Here is a 26,666-nt window from a genome sequence, read left to right as displayed (position 1 = left end):
GTTAAATCATGCCAATTATAGTGCGGTTGTACTAACAAAACCCATACAAATCAGTTTCAGAATTTGGAAACTGATTTATATCTAAACAAAAAATTAGAAATGTATTTGTCACTCCCCAGCCTCACAGCCGGGCCAGCTGACAGATCGGCCGCACCCAATGGGACTGGGTCCCACTGGGTGCAAGGCCTCAGATTTGACCTGGTCAGAGTCAACCCTAATAAGCAGAATATGAACAGTATTATAGAAGCACAAATAGGATACTAGAGACTTAAAGAATACAAGTACGGGCTTTAACAACCCTACAAAATACAAAGACAATCCAATAGTTTACAAAGTACAAATACAGTCAGAATACAAGCCTTACACTCACAGAAAAGTGCACTACAGTGATACTGACAAAAAGCAGAAAATACAACTCCTAGACACCCCCCGATAATAGACTTGATCTTCTCCTGCGAGAAAAGAATTCACAGAGTGCATGAGCCACAAGGGCCTAGTAGGATCACAGCAACAACAGATAAAGCAGATATTGCAGAATAATAGATCATAATTCATACAACATGCAGAAAATACGCAGAATACAGAAATAATCCAAAAATACAAAAAAACACGCAGAAACAGTCATGTACATCTCTCTGGCTAATAACAGAAATCAACATCACGAGACTAGATCATCGACTATCAAGTCAGAACAGAATAGAACAGAATATCAACAGCCGAAGCCGGATCTTTGACCGCAGTCGGGGGTAGCGCTACTACAGAAAACATGTACACATGGCTAGGACTTACTCCTCCTAGCTGAGTGAGCCAGGAATGGAGATGTACTAAAAACTACAGAAATACGAAATACAGACAGAGAAAATACTGAATAAATAGAACAATTAAATAAATAAATAGATGACAAGTAAGTAAATAAATAATTAAATAAAATTTCAAAAATAATGAAATAACTTAAATACATAATAATTGTCAGAAATACGGAGATTTCGGGTGCAGAGCCCACCTGGCTCCGAGCTACGAAGTTGGGTTCGAAAAGTCCCGCAGATTTGGGCTCGCTACCGAATCTACCCAAACACAATAATCTAACTTAGGTTACAAATCTTGGGTCGGGGCCTAGATTATAACTATAGCCCGAGCTAACCCAACTAATAAAAGATTTCAAAGCTAGCAAGGCAACAGAACAACCATGCACACTAAAAGGGGCATAAACGAATATTACAACCAATTTGAATGATCTAAGACGGAAGTGTTAAGCTTTGAACTAAAATCACTTAACATGCACACTCCTAGAATGGATACACAGTACATATACAAGAACTAAAATTTACAGGAATATTAAAGAGAGTTAAGCCAATAAAAATTAACTATGATATATATAAATACTCCAGGAAGGCTTGATTGAACACCAGCACATAAGGATTTTCCAAAACTAATAATCACTATTAACACACGTTCAAACTACATGCATAAATATATATATAAATGCTTCTACATGCACACATAAACATTAAAAATAAAAACTCTAATTTAAAGTAATACTAAAGAAACCAACTTGGAATGGAGTTGCCAGGAAGAAGATAAATACTCAAATGCCTTACAACCTTAAATTAAACACCAAATAGTAAAAAGGACAAGCATTAAGACCATGCCTAAATCAAAGATGGACACTAGGTGGTTAACACCAACATCAAGGCTAAATAAATCTCCAGGACATCAACAATTGCATGGCCAGAGAATGTCTTTACAAATATAAAAACTAACCACCAACAAAATAAAATAAAACAAATCAAAGGAATCACACATTGCTGGCATGCTCACACTCTAAATTTTCAAACGTAAGCACATAAGTAGGGATTTGGTTAAATGACTCATGAATGTAATGCTCACTAGTGCCATGATAACTAAATTCAGAATCCCAAACAACAGAATTAAGAACATAATTAAAATGGTAAGGTTTAAGAGGCATGAGTGCTGACATCAAGTTTACATGGAAAACACACTCCAGCTGCAGCCTTACCTGACCAAGTTAACCGATATGAATACCCATGCATGATACCGGATTACTCTAAGGAAAGATGCTGATTGCTAACAACCTACATGAATCTACACATGTGCATACATTTAAATGGTCACTAAACACCAAAAAAATACCAACATCGAGAATCAATCAAGGCACAAAATCAAATGAGTGGTTACAACACTAACACTGTAACCATGCCTACCAGAACTTACTTAGCTCACAAAGACAAGCTCAACACTAGATTATAAGCACAACCAAACACGAGTTGAAGAGATATTAACACAACAAGCTTTTAAGTTCCAAAGTATAAAAAAATTTAGGGAAACATGGTCCTAAGCAAGCCAACCTCACAAGAAGCATGCATAGAAACAAAGAGGTAATGCTAAGCTCCCAAGGAAAAATATAAACTCATGCTTACACCCAAAGACAAACAAACAAGCATAGGCTACACACCAACTAACCTTAAGAGGGCAAGATCGCAGACCCACCAACAAACTGAAGCACGACCACCAAAGATACCCAAGCTTGGAGCTTCCAACAAGGAGAAGGAGGAAGCTTGAAGAAGATTGGGAAGACTAGAAGAGGGAGTTGCTCTAAAAGGCAACCTTCCACCAACCCCGACAAGACTGAAGCATCACGGGTGTGAAGCTAGCTGGGTGAGAAGCCAGGTTAAGGAGAAACAGTGTCGGGAAGCCTAGTATTCGGTCAAATAGTCAAAGGAAACAAATATCTCTGTCCAACTTGGTCAACATGGCCAAGGTTGCAAACATTACAATCTCGCCCTCTTAAAAAGGAGTTTAGTCCTCTAAACTCACTTTAAGAGTGGGGAACAACTCGGGATTGCGCTCCCTCAGATCGACCTCTCACTCCCAAGTAGCTTCATCACTTGAGTGGTTGCTCCACCGACTTTGATTAATGGAATCACATGGTTTTCCCACTCGCTGCTCTTTGTATGAACGGAACTCCACCTGGGTTGCTATTCATTGGACAAATTCTTCCGAAGCTCCACTGGTTCCTACTGAATGACAAGCGATGGGTCCAGCGGATACTTCCTCGAAAGATATGGATATGGAAGACATTGTGAACCTGCGCTAGATCCGGTAGTAAGGCCAAGCGATAACTCGCTCGACAATCTCAAAAGGTCCGATGTAACGGGGGTTTTGCTTCCCACGCTTTCCAAATCTCACAACGCACTTCATAGGAGATGTCCTCAGGAAAACAGAATCCCCAACTTGAAACTCTAGGTCTAAGCGGCGCTTGTTTGCATAACTCTTCTGTCGGCTCTGAGCAGTCTTCAATCGCTCCTTGATCAGTTTCACCTTCTCTTCTGCAATCTACAACATCTCTGGACCCAGCAGCTTCCGCTCTCCCACATCGCTCCAACACACCGGAGATCGACACTTTCACCCATAAAGAACCTCGAACGGTGTCATTTGAATACTCGCCTGGAAACTGTTGTTATAAGCAAACTCTGCCAAAGGCAAATAACGATCCCATGAATCGGTAAAGTCAATGGCACATGCCCAAAGCATATCCTCCAGAATCTGAATAGTCCTCTCAGACTAGCCATCTGTCTGTGGATGAAACACTATACTGAATGTTAATCTGGTACCCAAAGCTAATTGCAGACTTCTCCAGAACCTTGAGATGAATCTTGAATCATGATCAGATGTGATTGATACAGGAATGCCATACAGTCGCACAATCTCTCCAAGGTACAACTTGGCTAGCCTTTCAAGACCCAAACCAGATTTCAAAGACAGGAAGTGTGCTGACTTGGTTAGGCGATCCACAATCACCCACACAGACTCATGCTTCAGCCGAGTACGGGCAACCCAGTCACAAAATCCATCGTGATGTGCTCCCACTTCCACTCTGGTATCGGTAACGGTTGAAGGTAACCTGCCAGTCTCAGATGCTCTATCTTTACCTACTGACAGGTAAGACAGTGGGCAGCGAAAGTAGCTATCTCTCGCTTCATGTTGTTCCACCAGTAATGTTCCTTGAGTCCTCTATACATCTTCGTACCTCTAGGGTGGATCGTGTAGCTTGAGTAATGGGCCTCCTCCAGAATATCTCTCTTCAAATCAGGATCATCAGGGACGTAAACTCGATCTCCAAATCTGAGGGTACCATCCTCATGCACTGAGAACTGAGATAACTCTCCTTCCTGAACTTTAGCACAAATTTCTTGTAATTTGTGGTCCGACATCTGAGTCTCTTTGATCCTCTGCAGCAAATTCGGTGGGATGTGCATGTTGGCCAGACTAACTTTGGAGCTTGGCGGAATGACTTCCAACTCGAACCTCCTCATCTCCTCAAGAATTGGTTTCTGCTCAGTCAACTCCGCGGCAGTTCCATAACTATGTCTCCTGCTCAGCGCATCAGCCACCACATTGGCTTTGCCTAGATGATAGTGAACACTGAGGTCATAGTCCTTGATTAGCTCCAACCACCGCCTTTGCCTCATGTTCAGCTCTTTTTGGGTGAAGATGTACTTTAGACTCTTATGGTCGGTGTGCACTTCACAAGGCTCCCCATATAGAAAATGTCTTCAGATCTTTAGTGCAAAATGACTGCTGCCAACTCTAGATCATGGGTGGGGTAATTCTCCTCATGAGGTTTCAATTGCCTTGAAGCATAGGCAATGACTCGACCATTCTGCATCAGAACACACCCCAAGCCTGTCTTGCAAGCATCACTATAGATCACGTATCCACAACCACTCTCTGCTAAGGCAAGGATTGTTGCAGATATGAGTCTACGATTCAACTCTATGAAACACTGCTCGCAAGCTTCAGTCCAAGTAAAACGGGTAACTTTTCGGGTCAGTCTTATCAATGGTGCTAGTAATCTGGAGAAGTCCAGCACAAACCTTCGATAGTAGCCAGCTAAACAGAGAAAGCTCCGAATCTCCCTGACTGTGCTAGGTCGCTTCCAGTCCACGACTGCTTCCACCTTTTTGGGATCCACAGAAACACCATCCTTGCTGATGACGTGGCCCAAGAAAGCCACATTATCGAGCCAGAAGTCACACTTGGAAAATTTGGCATACAACTCATGTTGTCTCAGTGTCTCCAGTACAATCCTCAAGTGTTCCACGTGCTGCTACTTGCTTTGTGAGTAAATCAACATGTCATCAATGAAGACAACCATGAATCGATCTAGGTAGTGTCGAAACACCCTGTTTATCAAATCCATGAATACCGCTGGGGTGTTTGTCAGACCAAAAGGCATCACCAAAAACTCATAGTGACCATACCGTGTACGGAAAGCACTCTTCGGGACGTCCTCGCCCTTGATTCGAACCTGATGATATCGAGATCGCAGATCAAACTTAGAGAAGACATGAGCTCATTGCAACTGGTCCAAAAGATCATCAATCCTCGGCAAAGGGTATTTATTCTTGACCGTCACCTTGTTCAACTCACGGTAGTCAATACACAGTCTCAAAGATTCATCTTTCTTCTTGACAAATAGAACTAGGGCTCCCCAAGGTGACATGCTCGGTCGAATAAACCATTTCTCCAACAGTTCCTCCAGTTGCTTCTTCAGATCTTTCAGCTCAACGGGTGCCATCCGATACGGTGCCTTAGATATAGGAGCCATTCCTAGAGCCAGATCGATGGCAAACTCCACCTCTCTCACAGGAGGTAACCCGGGAAGATCCTCAGGGAAAATATCAGAGAACTCGCTGACAACTGGTACATCTGCTACTGTGCCTCTGGTGCGAGTGGCCTCCTGAGCAGCTTCTGAGCTTGCAAAGAATAGATCTCTTGAGCTAGGGTGTACCCCTTACTGCCACTGAAGGTAAATTCCTAATGGTCAGGAAAACAGAAGTGCACTTTCTTTCTGTGACAGTCCACTACAGTGAGCTCTGAAGAAAGCCAGTCCATGCCGAAAATGACGTCATAGTCTCGCAGCTCCATCAAGTACAAATCAACAAAAAGCTCACGCCCTTCAATGACCACAGAACAGGATGGTGCTAACCGATTAACCGTTCTCACCGCTACAATAAGAGTGGCAACACACAGAACATGCAACAAATCCATAACATACAGAGAATTCTTGCGAGCAAACAATGACGGCACAAAAGAATGCGTAGCACCAGGATCAAACAAAGCACAAGCATAGCAGGAATGCACTGTAATAATACCTGCAACAATGTCGTGAGATGCCTCAATATCCTCCTGTGTTAAATCAAATACTCACCCCTAAGTAACTGGCCTACCACGGCCTGCTGGACGGGAAGAGAAAGAAGGTTGGTCTGCCATAAGTGCCTTCCCTGGCCTACCCCTCGAGGCACTCTGCTGGGATCAGGCTGGAGCGCCCGTGTGTCGTGACCCCTCAGACGATCTGGGCTGCTCAACAAGTGCACTACAAGTCCTATCGCCTTCCTGGGGCCAAGGCGGACTTTAAGGACACTGAGCAACAAAGTGGTCCCTACTGTCACACTGATAACATGCACCTGCTGTACGGCGACACTTCGCCTGTGAATGGCTCCCCCCACAAGTAGGACACTGAACAGTCTGTGCAACACTACCATAAGTTCTCCTACCTCTATAACCTGATGATGTGCTCGGGGGTCTGCTATAAGGCTGTGACCGATGCTTTCCTCTAGAATACCCTGAGCTACTCCCGGAAGACTGATTCTTTCGAGGGTTCTAGCGGTGGCGCGGGTGCTCCGGATGGCCCACCGGATGTAGGTCTTCAAACCATCTATGAAGCGCCTAGATCTGCTGCTCTCATCCGACACTAAGGTCGAAGCAAACTGCGATAGCCTATCAAACTCAGCCTCATACTCCTCCACACTCAATGACCCCTGCTTTAGACTAAGGAACTGCCTCTCCATCTGCACTCATCGGCTCATAGGAAAATACTTGGCGTAGAAGGCTTCCTTTAACTGCTTCCAAGTCCTGAAAGAACTCTCTCCTTTGAGGTGTAGTTAGTTCTCAAACCAATGCGCTGCACTGTCCCGCAGCATGAAAGTAGCCAACCTGACCTTGTCTCTGTCTGGGCACTGCATAGCTCAGAAGGTCCTCTCATCTGACTAACCCAATAACCAGCTACCATCGGGTCAGTGGTCCCTGAGAACTGGGGTGGCGCATGTCGTCCGAACTTGGCCGATAAGTCTCAGCCACCTCCAGGAGTATGTCTGCGACATCGAGCACGCAGACAACAATATCACGTCCCCTCATGATGTCTGGGTCATGGAAGCTGGATCCGGTAGATCTTCCAGCTGTATTTCCTCATCCGAATGATCAGGAGCCTCCTGCTCCTCCTGCATGGGCTCTAGGGATAGGCTTGTAGGCCCTCCGCGAGGTCACCCTCTACCCATTGGTATGATTCTCGCAGCTTAAAAGACATACGTAACTTTAGAACAGAGTTACACTACCAAACCCACTCTCGGAAAAGAACTCTCAAAGATAGACAAAAATTTAAATCAAGTAGGGGTGACATCTAACAACGAGTCTCGATACCACTTTAATCTATCACACCCCAGCCCCAGTACCGGGCTCACTGACGGATCGGCCCGCATCCAATGGATTTGGGTAGCACTAGATGCAAGGCCTCAGATTTGACCTGGTCAGAGTCAACCCTAACAAGCGGAATATGAACAGTAATACATAAGCACAAATAGGATACTGGAAACTTAAAGAATACAAGTACGGGCTTTAGCAGCCCTAAAGAATGCAAATACAACCCAACAGTTTACAAAGTACAAATATAGTCAGAAAACAAGCCTTACACTCACAGAAAAGTGCACTATAGTGATACTGATAAAAAGCAAAAATACGACTCCTACACACCCCCCGATCCTAGACTTGATCTTCTTTTGAGAGAACAGAATTCACAGAATGTATGAGACACAAGGGCCCAGTATGGTTGCAAAAACTACAGATAAAGCAGATATTGCAGAATAATAGATCATAATTCATACAGAATGCAGAAAATATGTAGAATACAGAAATAATCCAAAAATATGAAAAACACGCACAAACAGTCATGTACATCTCCCTGGCTAATAACAGAAATCAACAACACGAGGCTAGATCATCGACTGTGAAGTCAGAACAGAATAGAACAGAATATCAACAGCCGAAGCCGGATCTTCAACCGCAGTTTGGGGGTAGCGGTACTACAGAAAACATGTACACATGGCTAGGACTTACTCCTCCTAGTCGAGTGAGCCGAGGAATGGAGATGTACTAAAAACTACGTAAATACTGAAAATACTGAGACGGAGAAAAATCATCGAATAAATAGAACAATTAAATAAATAAATAGATGACAAGTAAGTAAATAAATAATTAAATAAAATTTCAAAAATAATGAAATAACTTAAATACATAATAATTGTCGAAAATCACGGAGATTTCGGGTCTAGAGCCCACGGCTCCGAGCTACGAAGTTGGGTTCAAAAAGTCCCGCAGATTTGGGCTCGCTACCGAATCTACCCAAACACAATAATCTAACTTAGGTTACAAATCTTGGGTCGGGGCCTAGATTATAACTATAGCCCGAGCTAACCCAACTAATAAAAGATTTCAAAGCTAGCAAGGCAACAGAACAACCATGCACACTAAAAGGGGCATAAACGAATATTACAACCAATTTGAATGATCTAAGACGGAAGTGTTAAGCTTTGAACTAAAATCACTTAACATGCACACTCCTAGAATGGATACACAGTACATATACAAGAACTAAAATTTACAGGAATATTAAAGAGAGTTAAGCCAATAAAAATTAACTATGATATATATAAATACTCCAGGAAGGCTTGATTGAACACCAGCACATAAGGATTTTCCAAAACTAATAATCACTATTAACACACGTTCAAACTACATGCATAAATATATATATAAATGCTTCTACATGCACACATAAACATTAAAAATAAAAACTCTAATTTAAAGTAATACTAAAGAAACCAACTTGGAATGGAGTTGCCAGGAAGAAGATAAATACTCAAATGCCTTACAACCTTAAATTAAACACCAAATAGTAAAAAGGACAAGCATTAAGACCATGCCTAAATCAAAGATGGACACTAGGTGGTTAACACCAACATCAAGGCTAAATAAATCTCCGGGACATCAACAATTGCATGGCAGAGAATGTCTTTACAAATATAAAAAAACTAACCACCAACAAAAATAAAAATAAAACAAATCAAAGGAATCACACATTGTTTGGCATGCTCACACTCTAAATTTTCAAAGCGTAAGCACATAAGTAGGGATTTGGTTAAATGACTCATGAATGTAATGCTCACTAGTGCCATGATAACTAAATTCGGAATCCCAAACAACGAATTAAGAACATAATTAAAATGGTAAGGTTTAAGAGGCATGAGTCTCGACATCAAGTTTACATGGAAAACACACTCCAGTGCAGACCTTTACTCGACCAAGTTAACCGATATGAATACCCATGCATGATACTGGATTACTCTAAGGAAAGATGCTGATTGCTAACAACCTACATGAATCTACACATGTGCATACATTTAAATGGTCACTAAACACCAAAAATACCAACATCAGTAATCAATCAAGGCACAAAATCAAATGAGTGGTTACAACACTAACACTGTAACCATGCCTACCAGAACTTACTTAGCTCACAAAGACAAGCTCAACACTAGATTATAAGCACAACCAAACACGAGTTGAAGAGATATTAACACAACAAGCTTTAAGTTCCAGTATAAAAATTTAGGGAAACATGGTCCTAAGCAAGCCAACCTCACAAGAAGCATGCATAGAAACAAAGAGGTAATGCTAAGCTCCCAAGGAAAAATATAAACTCATGCTTACACCCAGCACAAACAAACAAGCATAGGCTACACACCAACTAACCTTAAGAGGGCAAGATCGCAGACCCACCAACAGCTGAAGCACAGCCACCAGCATACCCAAGCTTGGAGCTTCCAACAAGGAGAAGGAGGAAGCTTGAAGAAGATTGGGAAGACTAGAAGAGGGAGTTGCTCTAAAAGGCAACCTTCCACCAACCCCGACAAGACTGAAGCATCACGGGTGTGAAGCTAGCTGGGTGAGAAGCCAGGTTAAGGAGAAACAGTGTCGGGAAGCCTAGTATTCGGTCAAATAGTCAAAGGAAACAAATATCTCTGTCCAACTTGGTCAACATGGCCAAGGTTGCAAACATTACAATCTCGCCCCCCCTTAAAAGGAGTTTAGTCCTCTAAACTCACTTTAAGAGTGGGGAACAACTCGGGATTGCGCTCCCTCAGATCGACCTCTCACTCCCAAGTAGCTTCATCACTTGAGTGGTTGCTCCACCTGACTTTGATTAATGGAATCACATGGTTTTCCCACTGCTGCTCTTTGTATGAACGGAACTCCACTGGTTGCTATTCATTGGACAAATTCTTCCGAAGCTCCACTGGTTCCTACTGAATGACAAGCGATGGGTCTGACAGATACTTCCTCAGCATATGGATATGGAAGACATTGTGAACCTGCGCTAGATTCGGTAGTAAGGCTAAGCGATAACTCGCTCGACAATCTCAAAAGGTCCAATGTAACGGGGGTTTTGCTTCCCACGCTTTCCAAATCTCACAACGCACTTCATAGGAGATGTCCTCAGGAAAACAGAATCCCCAACTTGAAACTCTAGGTCTAAGCGGCGCTTGTTTGCATAACTCTTCTGTCGACTCTGAGCAGTCTTCAATCGCTCCTTGATCAGTTTCACCTTCTCTTCTGCAATCTACAACATCTCTGGACCCAGCAGCTTCCGCTCTCCCACATCGCTCCAACACACCGGAGATCGACACTTTCACCCATAAAGAACCTCGAACGGTGTCATTTGAATACTCGCCTGGAAACTGTTGTTATAAGCAAACTCTGCCAAAGGCAAATAACGATCCCATGAATCGGTAAAGTCAATGGCACATGCCCAAAGCATATCCTCCAGAATCTGAATAGTCCTCTCAGACTAGCCATCATGCGTGGATGAAACACTATCTTGAATGTTAACTGGTACCCAAAGCTAATTGCGAGACTTCTCGGAACCTTGAGATGAATCTTGAATCATGATCAGATGTGATTGATACAGGAATGCCATACAGTCGCACAATCTCTCCAAGGTACAACTTGGCTAGCCTTTCAAGACCCAAACCAGATTTCAAAGACAGGAAGTGTCTCGACTTGGTTAGGCGATCCACAATCACCCACACGGACTCATGCTTCGACTGAGTACGGGCAACCCGAGTCACAAAAATCCATCGTGATGTGCTCCCACTTCCACTCGGTATCGGTAGCAGTTGAAGGTAACCCGCCGGGTCTCGGATGCTCTATCTTTACCCTCTGACGGTGTAAGGCGATAGGGCGCGAAAGTAGCTATCTCTCGCTTCATGTTGTTCCACCGATGAATGTTCCTTGAGTCCTCTATACATCTTCGTACCTCTAGGGTGGATCGTGTAGCTTGAGTAATGGGCCTCCTCCGAATATCTCTCTTCAAATCGGGGATCATCGGGGACGTAAACTCGATCTCCAAATCGAGGGTACCATCCTCATGCACCGAGAGCGAGATAACTCTCCTTCCTGAACTTTAGCACAAATTTCTTGTAATTTGTGGTCCGACATCTGAGTCTCTTTGATCCTCTGCAGCAAATTCGATTGGGATGTGCATGTTGGCGGACTAACTTTGGAGCTTGGCGGAATGACTTCCAACTCGAACCTCCTCATCTCCTCAAGAATTGGTTTTACGCTCGATCCAACTCCATGGCGGTTCCATAACTATGTCTCACCTCGCAGCATCGGCCCACCACATTGGCTTTGCCTGGATGATAGTGAACACTGAGGTCATAGTCCTTGATCAGCTCCAACCACCGCCTTTGCCTCATGTTCAACTCTTTTTGGGTGAAGATGTACTTTAGACTCTTATGGTCGGTGTGCACTTCACAAGGCTCCCCATATAGAAAATGTCTTGAGATCTTTAGTGCAAAATGACTGCTGCCAACTCTAGATCATGGGTGGGGTAATTCTCCTCATGAGGTTTCAATTGCCTTGAAGCATAGGCAATGACTCGACCATTCTGCATCAGAACACACCCCAAGCCTGTCTTGCAAGCATCACTATAGATCACGTATCCACAACCACTCTCGCTAAAGGCAAGGATTGTTGCGAGATATGAGTCTACGATTCAACTCTATGAAACACCGCTGCATAGCTTCAGTCCAAGTAAAAGCGGGTAACTTTTTCGGGTCAGGTCTTATCAATGGTGCTAGTAATCGGAGAAGTCGAGCACAAACCTTCGATAGTAGCTGACTAAGCAGAAAGCTCGAATCTCCCCGACGTGCTAGGGTCGCTTCAGGTCCACGATCGCTTCCACCTTTTTGGGATCCACGAAACACCATCCTTGCTGATGACGTGGCCCAAGAAAGCCACATTATCGAGCCAGAAGTCACACTTGGAAAATTTGGCATACAACTCATGTTGTCTCAGTGTCTCCAGTACAATCCTCAAGTGTTCCACGTGCTGCTACTTGCTTTGTGAGTAAATCAACATGTCATCAATGAAGACAACCATGAATCGATCTAGGTAGTGTCGAAACACCCTGTTTATCAAATCCATGAATACCGCTGGGGTGTTTGTCAGACCAAAAGGCATCACCAAAAACTCATAGTGACCATACCGTGTACGGAAAGCACTCTTCGGGACGTCCTCGCCCTTGATTCGAACCTGATGATATCGAGATCGCAGATCAAACTTAGAGAAGACATGAGCTCATTGCAACTGGTCCAAAAGATCATCAATCCTCGGCAAAGGGTATTTATTCTTGACCGTCACCTTGTTCAACTCACGGTAGTCAATACACAGTCTCAAAGATTCATCTTTCTTCTTGACAAATAGAACTAGGGCTCCCCAAGGTGACATGCTCGGTCGAATAAACCATTTCTCCAACAGTTCCTCCAGGTTGCTTCTTCGGATCTTTCGACTCAACGGGTGCCATCCGATCACGGTGCCTTAGATATAGGAGCCATTCCTAGAGCCAGATCGATGGCAAACTCCACCTCTCTCACAGGAGGTAACCCGGGAAGATCCTCAGGGAAAATATCGGAGAACTCGCGACAAGCCGGTACATCCACTCATCGTGCCTCAGTGCGAGTGGCCTCCTGAGCAGCTTCTGAGCTTGCAAAGAATAGATCTCTTGAGCTAGGGTGTACCCCTTACTGCCACTGAAGGTAAATTCCTAATGGTCAGGAAAACAGAAGTGCACTTTCTTTCTGTGACAGTCCACTACAGTGAGCTCTGAAGAAAGCCAGTCCATGCCGAAAAATGACGTCATAGTCTCGCAGCTCCATCAAGTACAAATCAACAAAAAAGCTCACGCCCTTCAATGACCACAGAACAGGATGGTGCTAACCGATTAACCGTTCTCACCGCTACAATAAGAGTGGCAACACACAGAACATGCAACAAATCCATAACATACAGAGAATTCTTGCGAGCAAACAATGACGGCACAAAAGAATGCGTAGCACCAAGATCAAACAAAGCACAAGCATAGCAGGAATGCACTGTAATAATACCTGCAACAATGTCGTGAGATGCCTCAATATCCTCCTGTGTTAAATCAAATACTCACCCCTAAGTAACTGGCCTACCACGGCCTGCTGGACGGGAAGAGAAAGAAGGTTGGTCTGCCATAAGTGCCTTCCCTGGCCTACCCCTCGAGGCACTCTGCTGGGATCAGTTTGGGAGCGCCCGTGTGTCGTGACCCCTCGAGCGATCCGGGGCTGCTCAACAAGTGCACTACAAGTCCTATCGCCTTCACAGGGGCCAAGGCGGACTTTAAGGACACCGAGCAACAAAGTGGTCCCCTCTTGTCACCCTGATAACATGCACTGTCATGTCGGGCGACACTCACTGTGAATGGCTCCCCCACAAGTAGGACACCTGAGCAGATCAGTGCAACACTACCATAAGTTCTCCTACCTCTATAACTCGATGATGTGCTCGGGGAGTCCGCTATAAAGGTCGTGACCGATGCTTTCCTCTAGAATACCCTGAGCTACTCCCGGAAGACTGATTCTTTCGAGGGTTCTAGCGGTGGCGCGGGTGCTCCGGATGGCCCACCGGGATGTAGGGTCTTCAAACCATCTACTGAGCGCCTAGATCTGCTGCTCTCATCCGACACTAAGGTCGAAAGCAAAGCTGCGATAGCCTATCAAACTCGACCTCATACTCCTCCACACTCAATGACCCCTGCTTTAGACTAAGGAACTGCCTCTCCATCTGCACTCATCGGCTCATAGGAAAATACTTGGCGTAGAAGGCTTTCTTTAACTGCTTCCAAGTCTCGAAAGAACTCTCTCCTTTGAGGTGTAGTTAGTTCTCAAACCAATGCTGCTGCGATCGTCCCCTGACATGAAAGTAGCCAACCTGACCTTGTCTCTGCATGGGCACTGCATAGCTCGGAAGGTCCTCTCATCCGACTAACCCAATAACCCGACTACCATCGGGTCAGTGGTCCCTGAGAACTGGGGTGGCGCATGTCGTCCGAACTTGGCCGATAAGTCTCAGCCACCTCCAGGAGTATGCTGCTGACACTGAGCACGCAGCAACAATATCACGTCCCTCATGATGTCGGTCATGGAAGCTGGATCCGGTAGATCTTCCAGCTGTATTTCCTCATCCGAATGATCAGGAGCCTCCTGCAACTCCTGCATGGGCTCTAGGGATAGGCTTGTAGGCCCTCTGCGAGGTCACCCTCTACCCATTGGTATGATTCTGCAGTTTAAAAGACATACAGAACTTTAGAACAGGTTACACTACCAAACCCACTCTCAGAAAGAACTCTCAAAGATAGACAAAATTTAAATCAGTAGGGTGACATCTAACAACAGGTCTGATACCACTTTAATCTATCACACCCCAGCCCCACAGCCGGGCCCGCTGACAGATCGGCCGCATCCAATGGATTTGGGTAGCACTAGATGCAAGGCCTCAGATTTGACCTGGTCAGAGTCAACCCTAACAAGCAGAATATGAACAGTAATACATAAGCACAAATAGGATACTGGAAACTTAAAGAATACAAGTACGGGCTTTAGCAGCCCTAAAGAATGCAAATACAACCCAACAGTTTACAAAGTACAAATATAGTCAGAAAACAAGCCTTACACTCACAGAAAAGTGCACTATAGTGATACTGATAAAAAGCAAAAATACGACTCCTACACACCCCCCGATCCTAGACTTGATCTTCTTTTGAGAGAACAGAATTCACAGAATGTATGAGACACAAGGGCCCAGTATGGTTGCAAAAACTATAGATAAAGCAGATATTGCAGAATAATAGATCATAATTCATACAGAATGCAGAAAATATGTAGAATACAGAAATAATCCAAAAATATGAAAAACACGCACAAACAGTCATGTACATCTCCCTGGCTAATAACAGAAATCAACAACACGAGGCTAGATCATCGACTGTGAAGTCAGAACAGAATAGAACAGAATATCAACAGCCGAAGCCGGATCTTCAACCGCAGTTTGGGGGTAGCGGTACTACAGAAAACATGTACACATGGCTAGGACTTACTCCTCCTAGCTGGGCGAGCCAAGAATGGAGACGTACTAAAACCACAGAAATATGAAATATAGACAGAGAAAATACTGAATAAATAGAACAATTAAATAAATAAATAAATGAAAAAAGTAAGTAAATAAATAATTAAATGAAATTTCAAAAATAATTAAATAACGTAAATACATAATAATTGTCAAAAATACGGAGATTTCGGGTGTGAGAGCCTACTTGGCTCCGAGCTGCGAAGTTGGGTTCGATAAGTCCCGCAGATTCGGGATCGCTACCGGATCTACCCAAACAGAATAATCTAACTTAGGTTACAAATCTTAGGTCATGGCCTAGCTTATAACTATAGCCCGAGCTAACCCAACTAATAAAAGATTTCAAAGCTAGGAAGGCAACAGAACAACCATGTACACTAAAAGGGGCATAAACGAATATTACAACCAATCTGAATGATCTAAGAGGGAAGTGTTAAGCTTCGAAATAAAATAACCTAACATGCTAAGCTTAATTGCCAACTAGATAAAACTAATATAATTGCATGAATAGAATGGATACACAGTACATATACAAGAACTAAAATTTACAGGAGTATTAAAGAGAGTTAACCCAATAAAAATTAACTATGATATATATAAATACTCCAGGAGGGCTTGCTTGAACACCAGCACATAAGGATTTTCCAAAACTAATAACCACTATTAACACACGTTCAAACTACATGCATAAATATATATAAATGCTTCTACATGCACACATAAACATTTAAAATAAAAACTCTATTTTAAAGTAATACTAAAGAAACCAACTTGGAATGGAGTTGCCAGGAAGAGGATAAATACTCAAATGCCTTACAACCTTAAATTAAACACCAAATAGTAAAAAGGACAAGCATTAAGACCATGCCTAAATCAAAGCTGGGCACTAGGTGGTTAACACCAACATCAAGGCTAAATAAATCTCCAGGACATCAATAATTGCATGGTCAGAGAATGTCTTTACAAATATAAAAACTAACCACCAACAAAATAAAATAAAACAAATCAAAGGAATCATACATTGGTGGCATGCTCACACTCTAAATTATCAAACGTAAGCACATAAGTAGGGATTTAGTTAAATGACTCATGAATGTAATGCTCACTAGTGCCATGATAATTAAATTCAGAATCCCAAACAACAGAATTAAGAGCATAATTAAAATGGTAAGGTTTAAGAGGCATGAGTGCAGACATCAAGTTTACATGGAAAACACACTCCAGCTGCAGCCTTACCCGACCAAGTTAACCGATATGAATACCCATGCATGATACCGATTTACTCTAAGGAAAGATGCTGACAACCTAGATGCATCTACACATGTGCATACATTTAAATGGTCACTAAACACCAAAAATACCAACATCAGTAAGCAATCAAGGCACAAAATCAAATGAGTGGTTACAACACTAACACTGTAACCAAGCATACCAAAACTTACTTAGCTCACAAAGACAAGCTCAACACCAGATTATAAGCACAACCAAACACAAGTTCAAGAGATATTAACACAACAAGCTTTAAGTTCCAGTATAAAAATTTAGGGAAACATGGTCCTAAGCAAGCCAACCTCACAAGAAGCATGCATAGAAATAAAGAGGTAATGCTAAGCTCCCAAGGAAAAATATAAACTCATGCTTACACCCAACACAAACAAACAAACACAGGCTACACACCAGGTTCTCAAGCAACAACCCTACCATAGCTAGCTCCTCAAGCAAAGTCACAACAAATAACCTTAAGAGGGCGAGATCGCAGACCCACCAACAGCTGAAGCACAGCCACCAACACACCCAAGCTTGGAGTTCCAACAAGGAGAAGGAGGGAGCTTGAAGAAGATGGGGAAGACTAGAAGAGAGAGTTTCTCTAAAAGGCAGCCTTCCACCAACCCCGACAAGACCGGAGCATCACGGGTGAGAAGCCAGCTAGGTGAAAAGCCAGGTTGATGTGAAACAGTGTCAGGAAGCTCAGTATTCGATCAAATAGTCAAAGGGAAACAAATATCTCTGGTAAACTTGGTCAACAAGGCCAAGGTTGCAAACATTACAGTATTTGGCACAGAAAATTTTCTAGTTTACATATATTTCTAATATTACAAATAGAAATAATTCTGTATTTAATCCGTTTATTTATAATCCATTTAAAATATAAAAAGTTTTAAAAATGAATTATTTTCGAAAATGCGTATCAGGTTTCAAATACATTTCTAAATCATCAGCACATAAAAAGAATAAAATAATAAATTTATTTCAATAATCCATATAAAAACAAAGTATTCCAACAAATCTGTTTAACTAAAAATATTGACAAATAATAATATCATTGATTCATATGCATAAAAATTATTCCAAAAAATTTGTTTAATAAAAATATGAATAAATAATAAACAAAACTATAATTCATCTAGTTAATTAAAATGTCACTACCATCACTAGTAGGGCGTGAGTCTTGAGAAATAGACGTTGAATGCTAAGTGAACCTGGCCTCTAAATTTGTCATCTTGTGAGACTATAATTTGTCAAATCCAATTTGATTATAAATTCATATAGAGGAAAAAGACATAAAAGTTACCTTCAAAGAATGTTAAACTTGATTATATACCAATAATCCTAATAAATCTATCGGGGCAAGACCAAAACTAACAAGGAAAATTCAATTAATCTAGGCAGTAGTTGATAAAAGAAGACTTAGATTAACCTCCTCATAATTATAAGGAACAACCCTCGTCCTTTCAAACTTTTAAAACGAATCATAAATCTGTTACTAATTATATTTTATAAAGGAATAGTTATAGTTTGAAAGTAATTTATATACTCATAAAAATTTGTATTTATAATTAGTTATAAAATATTTCATAAGAAATACATTTACAAAAGAAATTTAAAAATATTTAAATTTATTTTTAAATTACAATTATTTTTCACATAAATATAATTAAAAATCGTGATCGGTTTCAATTTATGCATATTTAAATACTCATGCCTATATTTTAGAAGCTCATCCATAATAGATATATCTTTAATATAATTTTTGGAACAATTATTATAAATATTATATATATATATATATCTAAGTTATTTATAAAATTTGTTTCTAACTATTTTTTTGGAAAATAATTATAACAAAAATTATTTTATATAATTATAATATTATAAATGTTTATAAAATCATATTCTACATAATTGTCTGAGCAATTATAAAATAAAGTTATTTCCATAATTTTCAGTTTATTATAGCAAGCACGAGGAGCCTGTTTAAGGCCATAGAGGCCTTTGCATAAGCGGCATACATGATGAGGGAATTGGGGATCAATCATACCCTGTGGTTGTACCATAAACACCTCATCAGTAAGATGCCCATTAAGGAAGGCATTATTAACATCTAGTTGTTTAAGAGGCTACTGATAGTGTAGGGCGATGGAGAGGACTGTACGGATGGTAATAGGATTGACAAGCAAACTGAAGATCTCATGAAAATCGATCCTAAGATGCTGATGAAATCCTTTTGCAACTAGTCGGGCTTTGTATTTATTAATGGACCCATTGGGATAGCATTTAATATGGAAGACCCACTTGTTGCCAACAAAATTTTGATTTGGATCTAGAGAAACAAGGTCCCAAGTGTAATTCCGAAGAAGAGCGTGATATTCATCATGCATTGCCTATGCTGTTAGTGTATGCCCTACCCCCAATACATTGTATGAACTCTTATTTTTTTAATTGTTATTATGAGACATCATTTTATTTATTATTATTTCTGTGCATAGTTAATAAGATAAAAACATCCTTGAATATTTGATTCTGCTCAAGTTATCAAATACGTGATTTGTATAGTAAAACCTTGGAGCATAAACTAGAACAATATTCTAAATGTCCCTAGTTGATTATTTTCATGGAAATGAAAATAAATTAAGACTAGTATGCCTTTTGTGAGATGGCCTTGTTTTACGGGTCATAGAAAATGGGATATCAATCAAAGGACATAGATACATGTTAGGGAACAATATACGTGGATCGATCTGCTCTTGAGAACACTATATGGTTGTAAAGTCATAAGTGTTTTTCTCAAGTAATTCTTAACTAAGTGGATCTCAGATAAATCCTAACATGCTCTGACTTACACCTAACGTCATTAGTAATTGAGTGGCAAGTATGGGTATGTTTGGGCATGTCACGGTTCAAGTTGAGAGACATGAGTGAAGTGAAGGAATTGTCTTTCTCTATAGAGAGAGTGAATATCACCGGCCCTTTGATTAGAGAGATTGAGTAGTACGTGGCCACACCCAAGGAAAATGATAAGAGTTATCATTTACTTGACCTAGTCAGTTCACTAAGAGATCAAGAAATTAATTAGCATTAAAATAAGGGTGACTTACTCCTAGAGGGGTCAATTCGGGCTGGCGAGGTAGGGCGGGCCGGCAAAATACCAACCCGATCTGACCCAATTTGGGTTGTGGGTTGGGCTAGCCGGCCTGCCAAAAATATAAAAAATAAAAAATAATTATACTTCATAGTTCTCATATATTTGTTTATATGTTTGACATAACCTGGCCACAATACATAAAAAAATAACAAAATCCAAAAATAATCGCAAAATAAAAACATCCATTACTATTAAAAATCATCAATCCATCAAAATTATCTCAATCCTATTAAATTTGGAAAGTTTAACAAAATTTAAAAAAAATCAAAATGTTAAAAACATCAATATCTTTCGCATAGAAGTCCCTCTATAAACATGTATTTACATTTTCCAACTTTGCAATTAATTTAATAATTTTTCATTTTTAAAATTTTTTTATAAATTAAGGGAGGTGGGCTAGCCACCGCAACCCGCGGCCCGCCCCGCCCCAACCTGCGGCCTGCGAGGGCTGACCCATTTAGACCCACCTCCAAACGAGCCTATATAAAGCTAGCCCAACCCAGTTATTTTAGTTGGCAGGGCGGGCCAGCCCGGCGGGCTAGTCCCAAATTGATAGCTCTAGTTGCTCCATGCCTTATGCTAATTAAGATATTCAGTGGCAAAAGATTGTATGAGGTTGTCATAGGTTCATTAATTCTTGAAATTGACCTCCGTTTAATATTGGGTAATCGTATTATCTTGCTATAGAATAATTATAATTTATGAGCATTAAAATTGTTTAAGCTCATTGTCAATGTTGAACGGACCTACAAGATCATATACTAAGAATGCCGCAAGATTCAGTACTTGTTACTCATTGGATCACTTGATTAGAGTTTTGGTGAGAAACCTAATTAGGTGGACAGAATAGTTTATTCGGGTTGGATCTTATTAAGTTTGGTTAATTAAAATAGTTTAATTAATCAAGTAAAGAAGAGAGTGCTAATTTGATTAGGAGTGAATGGTTTTTTCATAAATTAGGGTTTTGGGTTTCCAATATAAATAGAACGTCTAACCCTAATATGAGTGAGAAGATATAGAGTGATTGAGAGATAGTCTCTTGAGAAACCTTAGCTATCACCCATTCCTCTTCTCCCTTAGCCGGTGCAGCCGGTGCCCGCCATCGGAGCCTGTCGCCGCCGTGCATACATCCCCTCTTTCTCTTCTCGTTGATCGATATCGGGTGCTTGCCATTCCAATTTAGAAATAAGCGTTGTTTCTCATGGTACTAGCATACCTGCTTGAATTCCCAAAGGTGTTCATGTGTATGTGATTGTAGAGTGGAGTCGCGTTTCGCAGTCCCTTTTTCAATTTCGGGGAAACAAGGGTATGTTCGGAATTGTCATCAAAATAAAGGTAAAAAAACTTTTAATCCTAGTTTTGTCATTCAATAGGGTTTTATCATGTTTACTTGCCATTAAATTTTGCTATCTGCTATGTTTCAACATGTATTTTTTCGCATGAAAATTCCCTTGTTTGCTGATAAGTTCTTAACATGTGCCACAGTGATTCTACATCGCTTGAGAGATAGAGAAAGGCTCATTTCACCAGAAACTACAGTAGAAAGACCATATTTGGGATTAGGCTTCACAATTGAATTCTTGAGTGTGGTGATCATAGGATGAAAATTCCCATGATAAGAAGCTTTGGGCTCCAAGTTAGGGGTTCCAAGATTAGGAGAAGCCAAAGGAGCAGTGATGGTATCTGGGAAGCATCAGATAAGGCACACTCAGCATCTGGTATCGATGCCACTTATGATGTGACTAATGAATGAAGTGTCAAATCACTTGGTGCTAAATAGTTAGACGAAGACAATTATGGTAAGAGAAGCAATGATGTAGCATTTAGTAGTGAGTCTAGGTTTGAATAGGATGAGGATTGGTAAGATGGATATTGGAACTCATGTTCAACAAACTGAACATGTCTAGAAACAAAAACACGATGATTAGAAAGATCAAGGAATAAAAAAATGCTATGAGTAAGAGAATACCCAAGAAAGGGACACAGATGAGACCTAGGAGATAGTTTGTGAGAATCGTATGGACGTAACTACAGAAAACAAAGATAACCAAAAACTCAAAGTTTGGTGGACAACACCTGTTTGTTGAAGATGTTTTGGAAAGGGGGACGAAAGGATAATTTCTTCTTGGGCATTCGATTAATGAGATACACAATTATCATAAATGCATAGGCCCATAAGTTTGATAGGAGAAAGGCACGATGTAATATTACAAGGTTGGTTCCAACAATATGTTGGTGGCGACGTTCAGAGTAGCCATTGTGTTCAGGTGTATGTGGTGGAGTGGTGAGATGAGTGATACCATTAGTGGAAAGGAGTGAGCGAAGAGTGACATATTCTTCTCCATTGTCTGTAAACAAGGTTTTAATGGTGGAGGAGAAATAATTTTTAACAAGAGCTTTAAAAGTAATAAAAATAGAGTAAACTTCATATTTGTTTTAGAGGGGATAAAACCAAATATATTTTGCAAAGTGATCCACAACAATAACATAATACTTATAGCCATCAACAAAAAGGGCAGGTGAAGTCCAAACATTCGAATAAATAACATCAAGAGGAGTAACAAAGGTAAAAGAAGACAAAGCAAATTGAATCTTGTGACTTTTATTAATATTGCAAGAAGAACAAGAAAAGTTTTGAAAAGAAGATTGAGCAAAAGAAACATTAAACGAAGACAACAATTTCTTAAGAACTTTAACTGAAGGATGCCCTAAACGACTATGCCATTGCAAAAAAGAAGAAGACAACACGACAGATGACAAAATTGAACATTGATTGGTTGATGAGTGTGAAGATGATTTGGGCCAAGATAAACACTATCATGGCACTACCCCATGACCATAATTGTCCCCGTGCGATGGTCCTGCACCTGAAAGCAATCATTAAAAAATGCAACAGTCACATCATTAGTAGCACATAAGGTATACACCAAGAGTAGATTCATAGACATAGCTAGAATATGCAAAACTTTATCCAAAAAAAGTGTTGAAGAAGAGATGGGTAAGTATATAGTGGCAGAGTGAGCGATAGAAAAACATGTACTATCACCAAGCACTATGCTATCAAGACTAGAATATGGATAATGTAGAGAGAGAGTGTGTGCTCATGTCATTGGTGATGTGATGTGAAGCATTAGAGTCAAGTACCTAGTCTGATGAAGTAACTAGTGAATAATAAGTAGACGTGTTGGCTTGTGGCTTAGTTCAAATTGGTAGGCGACCAAGATATCTCCATGGTGTTAACCTAGGTGATGCAGTAGGTAGACGAGTCCCACACTATACAGGTGAGAGAAATGATGAAGTCATACCTAGCGGCGATGACCCATGGAACTGGGGTTAAGGTGTCTGAGTTGGTCTATGCTTTAATCCAAAGCGCGAAGGTTTGGGGTGTGATGAGCTAGTAATAATAGTGAAAGTTGTGGCAAGAGCAACCTGTTGAGGATTTAGAAGTCTGGCTATGGCAGGAGAAACTAATTAATAATTCAGAATTCGTAATTAAGCTTCATAGCTGAGCAGGATTTCAAATAGTTCCTCAAAATCAAGAAGTGAATCTCAAACTTGAAGAGCATAAGACAAATTGGAGTATGTTGGATCAAGCCAATTTATAATGTGGATCGATAAATCATCAAATTTAACGGGCTTGTTCATAAGAGCAAAGAAGTCAATACAAGTTCTGATGTCCTACATATAGGCAATAATAGTCTGAGTGCCCTACAAGAGGTTAGCAAGATAACTGCGAAGTTCCTTGATACAGCCACGAGATGGAGAGGCATAGGTTTCTTTTCTAAGATTTTCTAAGCATTGTGTGCAGAGGAAGATGATGCAATAAATGGTACTAAGGCAGGAGAGACTGGTCCAATAATGTCATTCAGAAGTAATTGATCTTGCTAACCCAAAGTGCAAAAGTCGAATTAGGTACAGGTGCAGTTGAATCAGAACTTGCAACAATAGCAGACAGACAGGGATGTCTGCCATCAATAAATCCTAATAGATCATACCCAATCAACAAAGAGTTAAATTTATCACACCAAGCAGTATAATTTATAGGAGTAAGTTTGAGAGGAGCCTGAGCACTGACATTGATGGCAATGAGTGAATGATGTTGATCATGAGAAGTAGAGAAGATAGGAGAAATTGAAGAGACAACGTTGAAGATTAGACATGATGATAGTACAATTAATAGGAAGATGTACTGAAGTACAAGAACATAATATGTAATTGTCTTCTTAATGAAGACCTAAATGTTTTGAATAAAGAAAAACATGAAACTTGAATAGAAAGAGAGAAGGAAATTGATAAATGTGGCTAGTTTTTGTTCAAATTAGGGGTTCAAACCCTATTTCCACTAGTAAAGGTTGACGGCAACGACTTGGATGGCCGGATCTATGTTGATGTTGTACATCACTAGATCTTTGTTGTAGGTGACCGGATCTCGCTTGTAGATGGCCGGGATCTATATTGATGGTTTAGATCACTGGATCTTTGTTAAAGATGGCCAAATCTTGGAGATGGCCGGATCTTGAGAAGATGAGAGAAGGAAAGACAAGGAGAAAATGGTTGGATGTTGTAGATGGTTGGATCTCGGTTAATGATGATGACGTCGGAGTGGCTAGTGATATTACCTGTGCCAGAGAAAAAGCTTTGGATGGAGTCCGGCCGGTAAGCGGCGTGAAGATCTTGATTTGGTGTTATCCTTTAGAGCTCTGATACCATGTGGAGGAAAAACAACTCAATGTATTGATTATCAGTTGTCATAAAAGATTACAAGTGTGTGGGTAAAAATGTAATATTACTAGTACATGTGCAAGAGTAATAACCCTAATATAATTTTATATTGAAATTTGAGTTTATAATCTAATAGAGTCTTGTACTGCAATTTTTTTATATTTTTTTTTTCAACCATTTCGACATTATTTAAACTTTGAATGTCGCATCTTAGTTTTGAATAAAGTAAAATTATATAATTTCGAAGTAGTAGTAACTAAAAATACCTACTTGTATATACTTGTGAGCAAGGCGTACGTATTACATAAATGTTGAAGTAAGAAACCATACTTTTTGTTAGCAATGTTAGGATATAGATTTGTACAAATATATCAAACTCAATAAGAAAAAAAAGTGAGGAATAATCCTACAATGATAGTACTCTCAAATGATTTGCCAAGGTGACAAGTACACACACCAGCTTTCTATTGGGAGGTGTCTGGAACTTTAGTCATTGAAAACCTTATGATGCAATAAATTGGTCTTTGGATCAGTTCTTCTTTCTTTAGAAAGACCAAGCTAAGTGCCTATGGTGTTGAGGCCAAGTAGATCGATAGCTCGTCCCTAACTTGGGCTTGAGCTTTGTGAGTAATAGTAGAGAGCTCAAATACTATTTTAGTTGCTAAAAAAGCCATTGCACTCTTTGGTCTACTCAATCTTTGACACTTTTTGAAGCACATAAAGAAAAAGAGGCTCTTATCCCTAGACTTTGAAATGAAACTACACAAAATGGCCAACTGCACATTTCGCTATTGTATATATATATATATGATTGTCAAGGAGGGCTCCTATTCAATATTACCTTGATTCTTTGTAGGTTTGCTTCAATCCCTCTTTGTATTATTATAAAGATAAAGAATATTCTTAACTTGACTCTAAAAAAGCATTTGCTATGATTGAGGCCATATTTTATATTACTAAAAGACCTCAAATGTCCCATCTACGTCGACCATTTTATCCATATTAGCTTCTATATTTCTCATGATCTACTTTCAAAAAACTTTATTCACTAGCCTTTTAATGGTAGTCCTCATTCTTTAACTTGAAAGGTATACCCTTATAACTATATGTTCTCTTATTAGTGATGAAAAAGGTCATTTCCTCATCTATCTTTGCATCTAAATATAATTATACTAGAGAAGGCATCAAGAAAATTGATGACATCATGTCCCTTGATAGATTGATGAGCTTATCAATTGACTATTAATTATCTTATAATGAACTCAATAAGTGAACTATCGTTCAAACATGCTTTAATGAAGTCTATACATAATCACCATTTGCCATTTTTTTATTCACTATTACTTAATTGGCAAACCACTACGAGTAATATATTTCTCAAATGAAACACTCTTTAGTAATTTCTTAACTTCTCTATCAATAGCCTATTATTATTCTATATAGAGTATTGTTGCTTCTATTTTTAGAGGAGTTCCAACCAATTTTTCCACATGAGTAGCTTTTCAAGGAAATTTCTTGAAAGGCTCTTTTTGAATTCAAATTTAAAAAAACTTTTGCATCTTCTTCCAAAATGAGGTGGCATAGCATTTCAAAGCTATTGGTTGATCTCTCCTCAATTTTCTATATCTTTGTTTTATAGGAAACCTTATGATAAGTTAAAACTACCAACCTTAAGGCATTAATGGTTGCCCTGTCAATAATGACATTATAGGTAGAAGCATATTTTATATCCAGGAAATTCACCATTACCATGCTCTGCCGAAGAGAGCTCCTTATAATATTATAATAATTATCTTATTTTAATTGTTAATATTTTTATTGTTGTTGTTGTGGTTATTATTATTAATTATGGTATTAGTCTCAAATTCTAATTAAAATTCTATCTGGAACA

The 26,666-nt window shown here is 40.1% G+C and overlaps 1 protein-coding gene across 7 annotated transcripts; it reads right to left on the bottom strand.

The window, feature by feature from the left end:
- Positions 1-242: 242 nt before the first annotated feature.
- LOC120262160 lies at positions 243-17,673 on the bottom strand. 7 transcript variants are annotated; one of them, XR_005536709.1, is made up of 3 exons: positions 17,369-17,673; positions 14,910-15,027; positions 14,522-14,784 (listed from the first exon to the last, which is right to left on the bottom strand). XR_005536709.1 is itself a non-coding variant. In XM_039270232.1 (2 exons), exons 1-2 carry the CDS (start codon positions 6,870-6,872, stop codon positions 382-384), a joined length of 711 nt encoding a protein of 236 aa, XP_039126166.1. In that variant the 5' UTR covers positions 6,873-7,161; the 3' UTR covers positions 243-381. The 7 variants fall into 7 exon arrangements, 1 of the variants encoding a protein (XP_039126166.1); XR_005536710.1 differs by lacking the exons at positions 14,522-14,784; positions 14,910-15,027 and adding an exon at positions 243-452; XR_005536712.1 differs by lacking the exons at positions 14,522-14,784; positions 14,910-15,027; positions 17,369-17,673 and adding exons at positions 243-452; positions 9,889-10,980.
- Positions 17,674-26,666: the final 8,993 nt, after the last annotated feature.

This window comes from Dioscorea cayenensis, chromosome 5 (assembly GCF_009730915.1).
Source record: "Dioscorea cayenensis subsp. rotundata cultivar TDr96_F1 chromosome 5, TDr96_F1_v2_PseudoChromosome.rev07_lg8_w22 25.fasta, whole genome shotgun sequence".
NCBI classification, from domain to species: domain Eukaryota; kingdom Viridiplantae; phylum Streptophyta; class Magnoliopsida; order Dioscoreales; family Dioscoreaceae; genus Dioscorea; species Dioscorea cayenensis.
Note: the sequence above shows the minus strand (reverse complement) of the source record. Positions and strands in the feature narration are given on the sequence as shown.

Coding starts and splice junctions, on each gene's coding strand:
- LOC120262160 (XM_039270232.1), bottom strand. CDS start 6,872: ATGGAGAGGCAGTTCCTTAGTCTAAAGCAGGGGTCATTGAGTGTGGAG. Junction 453..6,232: donor GGTAGGCCAGTTACTTAGGG/GTGAGTATTTGA, acceptor CTTTTCTCGCAG/GAGAAGATCAAGTCTATTAT.